Source organism: Pieris rapae, chromosome 12 (assembly GCF_905147795.1).
Source record: "Pieris rapae chromosome 12, ilPieRapa1.1, whole genome shotgun sequence".
NCBI classification, from domain to species: Eukaryota; Metazoa; Arthropoda; class Insecta; order Lepidoptera; family Pieridae; genus Pieris; species Pieris rapae.
Window position 1 is genome coordinate 3272446 of NC_059520.1, and position 12581 is coordinate 3285026.

Consider the following 12581-nt stretch of genomic DNA (forward strand, 5'->3'; position numbering starts at 1 on the left):
TTAAAAACAACATCGAAAGCTTCATCGGCCTAACAGAACGAGTGGCAATGCTAAATTTAATACTTCACGAATTTAAGATATCCATTATACAGGTATATGCACCCACAGAATCCGCAAAAGAAGAAGAAATAGAGGAATTTTATAAAACTATTGACAAAGCTATGGAAATAACACATAAGAACATTATACTAATGGGCGACTTTAATGCGAATGTAGGGGCTCCTAAAGAAGGTGAATACTTAATACTGCATCAACATGGGGACGGTGAAAGAAACGATAGAGGACAGAGACTTGTCGACTACGCACTTGAACACAATTTAACTATCATCAATACATGCTTCAAGAAAAACCGTAGCCGGAGATGGACGTGGCGATCCCCAAATGGACAACACAAAAATGAGATCGACTATATACTATCCAACCAACCAAAACTATTCAATAACTTTGAAGCCCTGAATTTAAACTATCCGTCAGACCACCGATTAATTAGATCAACATTAAAAATAGCCAAACAAAAACAAAGTAAGACAGAGACAAATGGGCATCTTTGGAGGAGGCCTTCACCCAATAATGGGGTTCCTACAAATTATATTATTTAAGTATACTAAAATCTAACCAAGCTAGCTAATAATACAAAAAAATAATGTAATAGTAAATATAATCTAGTAGTAAATATGATATATAAAGTAGATGGTATTAATTTTAATTAGATAAGTAAGCGTATATTTGTAGGAAATAAAAAGGCTTTTTATTTATTTATTTATTTATTTATCCTACATAAATTCTCAATAGAGATTAAATTAAGCTCTATATAGATTAACGACCACGCCCACTAATATATTTATCACCAGTAAAAAAACACTACTGTCAATCTATAAAATCCGTCTATAGTACTTAAGCCAAATAAGATGTTCCTACGCAGTTTTTGCTTTAGTGTTGACAATGAGTAATGCGGACTGATTAAATCATCATTTTCGGAGTTCTGTGACCTTAAATAATTAATTATACGCAAAACTTAGACATAGTACTGACACGACATGTTTGGTTTTTTATGATATGGTAACACTGATTGATTATTATCTATGTCAATGTAGCTGGCTGGTCAGTGTCATTTGATGCGCAGAACTCGTTCTTATTAATAAAGGTCTAAAATCTGCTATTTTATTTTAATTAAATATAACTGTGTATTATTCAACTCTTCTTTATACTGTAAGAATTACCTCATACAGTCATTTTACCGTACAACCGTCTAACGTAAATACTAATTGTATTAATAAATCATGTATTATCGCGAGCCTATATACACATGCGATGTTAAATTTTTATTACTGAATATATTTTTAAATTCCGCCGCGTAAACAAACAAATGTCTTAACCTAATAATATTAATAAAAATTAAATCAAATTTTAAAAATAAATATAAATTTCATAGTTAATCATTTTTGACTATAAATTTTTATATTACCTAACTATAGGACTTAAATTTCTTCTATTATTCGAGAAGCCACTGTACTTTGCTATTTCAATTTTATTATTATTCTATTCTATGCTATTTAATTCCATTTCACTTAGAATAAGTAATTTAAGGTATTAAACATTAAATATATTAATAAAAACATTTTATTTCAGAGCCCCAGCCCTGACCAGGTGTCTACAGAAGCAATATTACAACAATAACAGCACTATGACTTGATTCACGAAAACGAATTACAATCATAATTAAAAAGAGGAATGGTCATTTTGTACCCTATGGCTTGGTAGCAATACAAATTATAATGAAAGAATATATATAAAAATATTATGTTGATATTAGTAGCGGCACGAAACTCTAGCGCTGACCGTTATTAGGCAGAAGTAAAAAATTAGATACCTGAGGGGGGCTAGCGGAATGAAGAGCGTCGATTGGCTCTCCAGTCGCATTCCGACCCCCGCACCACAGTACACATGCGCAGTAATCCCCTCCACGTATCTACCAGCGCTAGACTTACGTGCCCATAATAATATTACGAGAACGACGCTAAGGCAGCAAACGATTCAAACTCTTGTTTCTTTAGATAGGAAATAACGCTTCATGCTTGTACCAGGTATATTTTCCTCCATTCGCGTCACTCAGTATCAACCATACATATCCTGGGTCGCAGGTGACCATTTTTCTTAAGCTCCAGATCCGTTACCGTTGAGTTACTAATGTAGAAGCTTTAACTTCAGTTTTGTCTCAAATGTTCTAAATTATTTTTGCTTGTATATTGGCGTAGGCAGCACGGGCTATGACTGGTGATTTTTTATCGAATGTACCAATTGTTACAGCCGTCTAGTTGTTTTGTCTTTAACAGACATTATGTATTATTTATTTTAAGTTAACTATGATTAAGTGAAAGTATTGTAAATTAACAAATAGGTTTAAGAATAAAGAGTTAAGTGAAGTGCCTATTTTTTAACGCCTGTCGGATTATTTAACCTGAATGACCCTTTGGTAATTTGCTAGTAGATAATTAACGTAACGGCAGGTAATACTGACGAAGACTATAGTATTAGTGTCAAAGGTTGCCCGATTGATAAACAATTTACTTTTAATATTATTAATAGCCACTATAAAATGGAGTAGATGAGCATAAATATATAATGTGTATTTAATATCAATTTTAAACAATACATATAAAAATTTATTCACGACAAGTACACATACAAAGTCAAAAACATTATTTTAGAAATTGTGTTCCCTGTCGAAATGTAGAAATTGTTACTTCTTATAATCTGGCTTTATCGTTAGACCTTAAAGTTGTTTTGAGGCCAAATTGACATCGATCGAAACTTATAATAGGACTTACCATGTCGGTGTGGTTGTGGTAGTAAGTTTGTTCAATAAGTGGGAAGTTCTCACGCCCCAAACGTCGCTGTAATTGAAGAAGATGTCCGAACACCCAGGGCCGATCCTGAAACCAATTAAATCTAAAGTGCTGATAAAACTGGCAAACTCGTTCATTGCTTTGAAGGTCACACCAGAAATATTTCCGTTATAATTATTATTAGAACATTTACTTTGATGAATAAAATTACGTCATTCTATTCTGATTGTTTTTTTTTTGTAATATATTCCTGTTTAATTGAGGTAGATTCCTCTTAAATTTGTAGTAGTATAAAAGGCAGGAATAAGGAGAGAAGTTTTTGTTTATTAGGTTTATATAAATTTATATGTAATAATTATTATTATGGAACGTATTTTTTGGCATGGAAGTACCTACTTGCCACAACAAATTAGTTTTTCCCACCGAGGAAACTAGGCCATGAAGTAATAAATTAAATCTAATATTTTTTTCATATAAATTACCAGTCGTAAGGAAACCATCATTGCATATGAATCAAAATCATTAAGAAAACAGATAAAGAGATACCAATACCAGGGGTATAAAACACTTGTAAAAATAATAAAATCTCTCAAAATAGCTTGCATTTACGTGAATGCTTCCGCTGCATAAATTCCATCATAACAGTAATATTAAATTGCGATTTAAATAACAATTTTGCTCTACGTTATTTGCATAACTATAAGTTTGCCGCAGTAGCAGTGACATTTAAGGCATCCCCGAGGAACGGAAGTGATTTATTTCATCGTATATTAAATGTTGACTACGAAATGAACATTATCCTAGTCCGTTGCTGACAACAATTTCTGTCATTATTAATAATGTTCACGTTCACATTACTTTCTTTTGTAATGACGTTTAGGTAACTCTTACTTTTTTTGTCATTCGCAAAGTTTTTAATGAGCTTTATCTAAAAAATATATTTATTTTTATGTCGCTAAACGGCAAGGCATTATATTTTTTCTATCTCCAGCCATCTTTCCCCACCGTCATTGCAATTAACGCAAATACAAATGCCGGATTCTCGATCTTGTGACAACATCACAAGCCCGGCCATTTGACCAGGCTGTTTCCACCTGACGTCGTACCTGGCCACGTCTTATGGAAATGGGCTCCATTTTCTTTAAAAGGAGAAAGTAATTACATCAGTAATCTGTGTTCTTGTTCGGAAATCTTTTTATAGATATGTTCAGTTTGGCTTGGTCGGAGAGTGGAATATGTTTAGAGATGACTTCAAGCAATGCTCATGTATAGTAAATATAAAAATTTATAATCGATGGTCGAATTCACATCTCAGACAGTGGAGTGAATTCGCGATTACGCATCGAAATCAGTTTAACAATTTTACGGAGAAATTTACTGAGTTTAATGGTGTTTGAAGATTCTTGTATAAGCATTGCTTTATACAATCAAAACGCCTAATAACAGATTTACAAACTAAACAATAATATTAGAGCGAGTATGCGTGTAGGATAGGTGTGTATGTGTGTGTGTGTGTTCAAATACGCTTGATGCAATGAAAATACTTATTTTCTTAAATAAACGAGTCTTTTTATAACGTCGTTTTAGATAATTATGTTCGACTTAGCCACGATAAAATTGTGTGTGGTTTGGCTTGTTATACCTGCTCTATCGAAAAATCTTATTCTTAATATATTCTAATCTCACCTGGAAGTGGTAAATGGAGTTTAGGCTGTTCACAGACGGAACACCTCCAAACTTAAGGCCCAGCAGTAAAGCACGATGATCTGAGCCTGCGTCACGCACGTTTTGTCTCACCAACACGAAATCTGGCCTATTTAAATTTTATTTGCATTTTAGTGTTATACTATAGTCACGTCATATTCGTAGGGAACTAAGCAGGCACATATAGGCAGCACTAAATTTTTTTTTGCCAAGAATGGAACCTATTCTGAGTCGTATCTTATGCGTATTAAACGTCAGTATAAGTTTTAGTTTGAGCTACCAGAATATACAATTCGTTTTATTAATAATTGAGGCAACGTGAGAGAGCACTTTGGGGAGATTTTTACGACCTATTAAATATTTAAATATTTCAGTCAATTAATATGTCAATTAAAAACTTGATTCCTCAGGAAGTAAGAGTCCGTACAAAAATTTGTTCAATAGCTTTAAGGGTATTACGTTAATCACAGACTTCATTTAAGATGAATATCGAATGAATTGTCTATGTTGAAAATATCGAAAAAAAACATACTTGAAACACCGAGTAACTTTGGTGCCACCACGATACACCGCCATAGACACATTGGCGCCATCTGAGTTCGCCGTCACAGTCAGTTCCTGGACAAGCAATAAATTGATTAAGAAAATAAGAAAAAAAGAATGCTGATATGTCAAATGTGCCTCGTCTTCCATTACAATTAGTTTCCTGTATATATAAATCAGCGACCTTCTTTTATATAATAGCCTTTTTTCGGACATAACATTATTATTATTAATTAAATAATAATAATAATAAACTTTTAAAAAATAATAATAATGTTATCAGAAAAAAGAAGTCTTTCTTTTAGAATTTATTAAAACCTAAACTAACCATCTTTAAAGGCAACAATAAGTATCTTTTCCTTCCAAAATAGTAGTCAAATCATGAAATTTGATTAAACTTATAATTTCCAACTTGGCGACGCTGACATTAAGTTAATTTTCATGAGTTGTTACGAACCGGACGGAATATTTTCAATGAAATATTATGAAGAATTTCGAAGTACGTCAAGTTAATTTAAATTTTATATTTAGTTAAAGTAATGCAACGAAGGTTAAGATTTACTGTACAAATAATTATTGAATAAATATTTTACGTGAGTTGTGACAAAGGTATTAAAAAAAAAACATTTTATGTCCTACAAGGAGCAAGATCTGTTACACTGAAATTCTGCTGCATTCTTTATGTCACTGTCGTGGTAGGTACTTTAGCAATGACGTATTTTATTACGTAACTATAGACTTGAAATATTTACGTAATTTTAGTAAGATTGAAATAATCCATTTAGTCATTGATGTCACTGCGTTTACAGCGACTACTTGCGCAACCATATTTAAATCATTAATAGTATTTAGACGAAAAATTTAGATCTCGGAAAATAATGTAATTCCTATATAAATATATCATCATCTTCAAACCAATATTAGTCTTGTTCCGCTTAATAACCGCTTACTCGACGTATTTCATAAAACATCCCAAACGCTAAGTACTGCGTAATACTTACTCTAAACTCAGCTTGTTCCACACGAATGTCCCATTCTCCCGGGAGTCGGCGATTGCGGAAATATTTTGACCAGTCCGTGTTCTGATCGTCCACAACCAGCAAAGTGACGCATCGGTCCCGATTGTACCCGCGACCGACGGACGCCACAGATGTCACACTCCCTAAATATTACGTAACATTCTAGAAAATCCAGGAAAAATTATGCAATATTTTTGATGTGAAACATCTATAGCCGCACGTAAAACCGATTTCTGGCGTGGCGACGCATGCCGTGGCGACGCATCGCCACGCTATATGATACATATACAGTCTAAATGCAGTAGTAAATTTCACATTAAAAATAATGTTTATTCAACAAAAAGTCATCGTTATCTGGAAAAAAAATCGTAATATTTTGTTTTATCATTATGACATATTTAGTTCCTATTATACAATCTATTATTTTCTGCATATTACTTTTACAAAATAATGTCGATGTTTCACATCTGCCAGGCGTCCCGTGACAGCTCACATTTTTTAATTTATTTTTTCTATCAATTATCACACATATTACAAGGAGGAGTATCAGAAACTTATGGAAACAATACACATGTGGGAATAAAACATGAGAACTTAAAAAAGCCGCATCGCTATCCAGACTGGTGCATCATCCGTACAATTAAGTGATTTAATTTTTACGATTAGGTTTTGTTAATATTAACCCGAGAGATGAAATATATACAAAAAGTTATGTCTCTAATAGTGTATTAGTTACGCAATAATTTAATATTCCTCCTGCAAATAATATACTTAAAGTTTCGATGTATCACAAGAACCACCAATCAATTGAACATCGCAATAGCGAAAATAATTTTTTGCATTAACTTAAATTATATTTATGAACTGTTTGATCTGGCATAAAATAAAACATATTTTTGCGTAACAGCGATGATGATTAAACGAAGATCTGTCAGGAACTTACGATATAATTATAATAGTATATACAGAAACTTAATGAAACAGTTAGGGTTACGAAACTTCATACAAATAACAGCACAAAATAACAATGAAAAATAGTAAAAAACTTATACAAAGTAAACATTTATTAACAAAGCTTAAATTAAACCCACATTAAGTATGCGGTCCCTTTTATTCCAACCAGGCAAAGGACAGGCAGATTTAGATTTATGCTAATCAAAGGACATGGAAATCCTCTTTATACTTGTTTATTCTGCCAAAAATCTCATTTCTCTTAGCCCTGTAATGATGCTTAAAATGAGATGTTCATAATGCTACCAAATCCATTTACCCTCAGACGTAACCTACTTAGGATTGCCTTCATTATGAAATTGACATTTGTCTCTTACAACTTGACATTTATAAGAATGCAAAATAATTTTAAAAGTGAATTATTAAACGTTGTTAACATGTCAAATGTTAATTTTTTTTTATTGATAAAAAAGCTTGCCAACGCTTGGCACACTGTTACATCGCTAGAAAAAGAAAATCACTAAATACAAATTTAAATGTGACAAACACTTATAGGCTAACATGACATACACTAAGAGATCCAACATTAAACAAAACAAAACAACTATTTGACAAAACAAAAAAAAAACACTAGTAAAAAAAATAATCTTAAAAAACTAAACAATCAAATGTTAATATGATTAATGGCCGTAGTGTAAACTTGGAACGTATCATGAAATCGTAATTATTTACAGGATATATATTTAATGACAACATTTAAAGGAATGCGGAATAATATACACTCAAAAAATATTAGAAAAAAACCCTTCCAACAAATTATATTCTGCACTAAGCGCCTACCACATTTTATCTTACTGAATCATTACATCACATATATATATATGTGAGAGAAGAAATAAAGATAATTATTATTATTAATTATTATTAAAATAAATTGTAGAAATCAGCAATTTTTACCTACTTTACAATGCTTACCCAATAAATTGGCGCCTTGGTCCCTCGCTGCACCAGTTAGAGATTGTACACGCTGTAGGAGAGATTCCCTCGATTTCGCTGGCGACGAAGGAGCTGAAGTTCCTCTAGACCCTCCTCGGAGATTCAATGACAGATCTCCAGAACCAGCAGTGGCCGCAGCAGCTGTTGCCGGAGCAGCCGCTGCTGCCGCCGGCGGTGCTGAACCGCTCCCGAGGCTACCACCAGTTGCTGTCATCAAATAACACGTAAGATATTTATTTAGTTACAAGAAACCTGAAAAGTAAATGAGAGATCATCGCAACAAACATATACTATACATATATAGTTTACAAATTAAAAATAAATTAAGCAATGTTTTTTTAATGTTTAAAGATGGCGTGTGACTCACATCTTGGATTCGAGCCCCGGACAGTGTACTTTTCCCTTTAATTTAAATTTAACAGTGGTAAGGAGAATGATAATATTGAGAGGAAACCGCCATGGCTTAAACCCATTAGTGAAAGGCATGTTTCAAGCACAGAAAACTAATCTCCTATGTGCCATATAAAATTCTGAAGCCCAGACCAAACGTTATTATCACACACATTTTTTTAATGCGTCATTTCACAGAATAAGTGAAAAGGAATCGTATGTAACAATTCCTGAATGAAATGGTTTAATAAACAAAAAAAAACTCATACTTTTAATATTCAATTAAAGACATAAATATTGATCTGAGTGTGAAACAAGATATAAATACTATAAAAGTTTTTATTTGGAACTAAGATGTAGACTTATAAATCAGTTTTCCCTGTATCTCTGTGTATCTCTGAAGAGTCATTTATGTAAATTGCCGGAAATATAGCGATTATTGTTGAAAAGATCGTAAAAAAAAATTTTTTATATTTTTTTTAGATAGTGGAGCTATTTAGACCACGGGTCTCCCAACGAATCATAGCCCATGGCTAGCTTTTGCGAAAGAACTCTTTCCTAATAGAATTGGAGATCGTATCTCCGAGTCAATTCCACGGCTCGCTAGTTTGCAAAAGAAAAGTCTTAGTTCAATCAATTTAAACTACAACCACATTAAACTCGATTTCAGTAAAGCGTTAAAATTATATCTTAGACAAAAACATGTTGTTATCTTTCACGAAGTTTGAAAACATATATTTAATTATATATCCTTTCCAAGTACTTTCATGAGAAAAACCTAAGAAGCAACCTCTTTAGCGCTGCGAAGTGCAAATACTTGACCTGTTATTTTAACACAAAAACATGATAGAACTAACCCTGCTAAAGAAACTTTTTATTTCGTACAACTTTATTAATACAAAATTCACTTCATTTACACTAGGGATGGCTGAAAGAACTTATAAACTTCCAAAAAATTCCCAAACCCCCATTTATTTGGTAACTTTCGTAAAAGTTCGAATAACACTTTACTAAGAGGACGCGGAAAAATAACATAATTTCATGTTTTTATCAACGCATGTACTGTGTTTTAATAGTCGTTTTTAAAGTCACATAATGAAAATAAAAATCTTTTTTTTTAGTAGAATCGTCGTAATATATTTTTAACTTTACTTTCGCATTACTTTTTTATCAACTTCAACAATCTTCCAGAAAATATTGATGACAATACACAAATTAAAAAACTTGTGGTTTTTGAATTATATCGCTAAATATATTTTGTTTACTAACTTATTTAATCATAACGATTAAGGATACGGTTTTTGTAAACGTACGAGAGAGGATAGGGTTTTTGTAGTACTTGAGGTTCATTCATTAAAAAAATCAAAGGTATTTAAATACTATAAAATGTTGTACATAATCTTACCCTGGGAGGCTGGCCTCTGCTGCGGTTTGGGCTGGCTGGTGGTGGCCGGGCGACCGGTGTAAGGGTCCACCTCCCCTTCATCGCACTCCGACTGAAGGTCACCGGAGCTGAATCTGCGCAACGCGTCCGCTGAACTACTCGCATCACCGCACACGGCAGACGGGAAGGAAACCGACACACACTATGTAGCCACTCATTGATGCCTAGAACCCTACTCTTAATTCCCTAGACACCCTACCAAAGATATCAAACAAGATTTAAGACAAAGCAATGCAATACGTTATCTGAACTCTGCATCGTATTATGTTAATCTCGATATCGAATGCAGCAATGGTTGTAGTGCGTCTTAAGCCAATCGCAGAGTTGGGGATAGATAGACATTGTTAACCAAAATTTGGATTGAAAAGAGCAGTATAATTAAGATCGCCCGATCTACGAAAACTAGCCCTGGATCTGAAAACTAGTAGTGAATGTAAATTGAGATTTTTCTTTTTAATATGTACATAGTAGCCATAAATAAATTATGATATGATTTATTTCGAATTGAAATCCTCCTATGTGTACGAAAAATAATTCTTATATTTATATATATTCTAGCGATAATGCTTATGAAATATTGCTTTGATAGCTTGAAATCTATTATTGATCCTATATGATAAGCTCATTTTAAATTTCGAATTCGCACTTCTCCATATGAGGATAAATTTCAAAGCCAAACAGATTTACAACATCGATGAAGGAAGCACATTGCCATGCAATGACGATGGTAGGCTTTGTTTGACATATTAGGGCTATGAGTGCTACACGGTGTGACCAGCGTGGGATGGAGAGGGATGTATCTGATACCATACGAATCTTACTTTACTCAACGGATTAGTCTTAGTACATTAAGGGTATATTTCAAAATGTCCGGATAAGTTCCAAATAAGCTATTTATTGGTAGGATATACTAGTGATTGTTGCGTTTCATAACTGTCAGATAGCGCTATTCGTTACGAAACAGTAAAACAGAAAAAGTTTCTTATTCGGAACTTTTATCTTCCAAATAATTTATGTGTTGCATAGCTATTTGGTACTTTATCCATACATTGTGAAACAGAGCCTTACTCAGCCTGTCAAGCTGGGTTTACGATAAAAAGGTACGATGAAAATGTTTGAATAAGACTGGTTCAGTTTTCAAGTAGTTTGTTTACGTTAATCTGTGATTAATAATAAGTCGTATGTAATCAGATACAAGGGAATAGTATGCTCAAGCTTATAGCGAAAAGCTGTAACTAATATATCATATATTAGTTAATTTAATTAAATAAAAATTAATTAATTAAAAACTTTGTTCTGGTAGTTACAACTTTTTTAAACCAGCTTTTGCTTATTTTCGGATCGGGAAGTGCGATTTTGAGCAGTGTAGCGATATTTAACTTACAACTAACTGTCCCCTATGTCAATGTAATGACAGATGAATGAGATAACGTTATACATTAATGCAAGTTTAAAAAAATTAACGATTCGTATGAGTAGGTGTTTAATAAGTTCACATAATTAAGGGCACTTTTAAATCCTTTCAAATAACACACAGCCTACACGAATATCAAAAAATATCGTTTGAATTGAAAATACACATTTATTTTATTTAAAATAAAACTAATAGTAACACAAAGCATTTTAAGAACTTGAAATTATTAAACTTTTAAAAAGGATAAAAAAAATTATCAATACATCATTCAAAACTTTTAAAAGAATGTAAACCATAAAACAATTAGGAACAATCTATAGACAATTTAATATCTATGAACCGAGATTATAAATTTCTTATTGGCCTTTAATAGCTATACCACAAGTAGTAATTGCCTTAAAAGTAGTGGTTGCCTGGAAGAGATCGCTTGTTAGCGCTAACGCCGCCCGTTGCATCCCTTGTAATTTATATATATTGTATTTCTTTCTAGAAACGAAGTGTAAATAAAATAAAATAAATAAATAAATAGTAGACAATAATGTCACAAGCTTACCTTCGTTTCAAGTAATTGACATTGGTGGTGAAGGAATTCCGGAAGCTTGAGAACGACAGGGTTGATGTGGTCGCGGCCTGCGGGCCACAAATACCAGGGCACCCCGAACGATCTATCTTGACCGCAGCTACAAATATATTGTTACAATTATTGCACGAATAATACAGCACATAAAAAAGCTCTAGCAATAGACAAATACGAAACATTTTTTTTATTGATAACAGCTTGCCGCTCGACAAACTGTTATATCGGTAAATTAACCAAAAATTATATTTTAAATGTGACAATCCCAAGGCACGAAGAGACACAAATATTAAACAAAATAATTATTTACAAAACTAACATTAAACAAAACAAAAAAATAGTAATTTTTTTTTATTGATAAGAGCTTGCCGATCGACACACTGTTATATTGGTAAAATAACCAAAAATTATATTTTTAAAGTGACAAGCAAAAGGCAAATGAGATACACGAAGAGATCCTACAAATATTAAACATTACAATTATTTAACAAGACAAACATTAAACAAAAGAAAAAAATAATAATATTTTTTTTTCAAAAAAACAAAGAAAACACAGCCTTAAGTCTACTACAGTACAGAGTATCGTATATTTAAGCCCTAAATACGATATCGAAAACCACTTAAAAAAAAATAAAGAATATAATACGTATAACCTATTAAAACATACACAATACAATTAATCCATACCTCGGAAAAT

At 32.5% G+C, this 12581-nt stretch overlaps 2 protein-coding genes across 3 annotated transcripts in view; one reads left to right on the top strand and one right to left on the bottom strand.

Annotated features, from left to right (window-relative positions):
- Positions 1 to 2419, top strand: part of LOC110998501 (tissue inhibitor of metalloproteinase) — a 49217-nt gene extending 46798 nt beyond the window's left edge. For both annotated transcript variants that reach the window (XM_022267181.2, XM_045630391.1), the window contains exon 7: positions 1630 to 2419. In XM_022267181.2, the coding sequence (XP_022122873.1) occupies positions 1630 to 1693 (64 nt within the window). In that variant the 3' untranslated portion in view covers positions 1694 to 2419. The remainder of the gene's footprint in view (positions 1 to 1629) is intronic.
- LOC111000405 (synapsin) overlaps positions 1 to 12581 on the bottom strand; it is a gene marked incomplete at its 5' end in the record, with an annotated part of 79465 nt that extends 66884 nt beyond the window's left edge. Inside the window, 8 exons of the mRNA XM_045630390.1 lie at positions 2829 to 2933; positions 4533 to 4659; positions 5083 to 5168; positions 6095 to 6255; positions 8039 to 8266; positions 9855 to 9967; positions 11861 to 11987; positions 12572 to 12581. Of these exons, the coding sequence (XP_045486346.1) occupies positions 2829 to 2933; positions 4533 to 4659; positions 5083 to 5168; positions 6095 to 6255; positions 8039 to 8266; positions 9855 to 9967; positions 11861 to 11987; positions 12572 to 12581 (957 nt within the window). The remainder of the gene's footprint in view (positions 1 to 2828; positions 2934 to 4532; positions 4660 to 5082; positions 5169 to 6094; positions 6256 to 8038; positions 8267 to 9854; positions 9968 to 11860; positions 11988 to 12571) is intronic.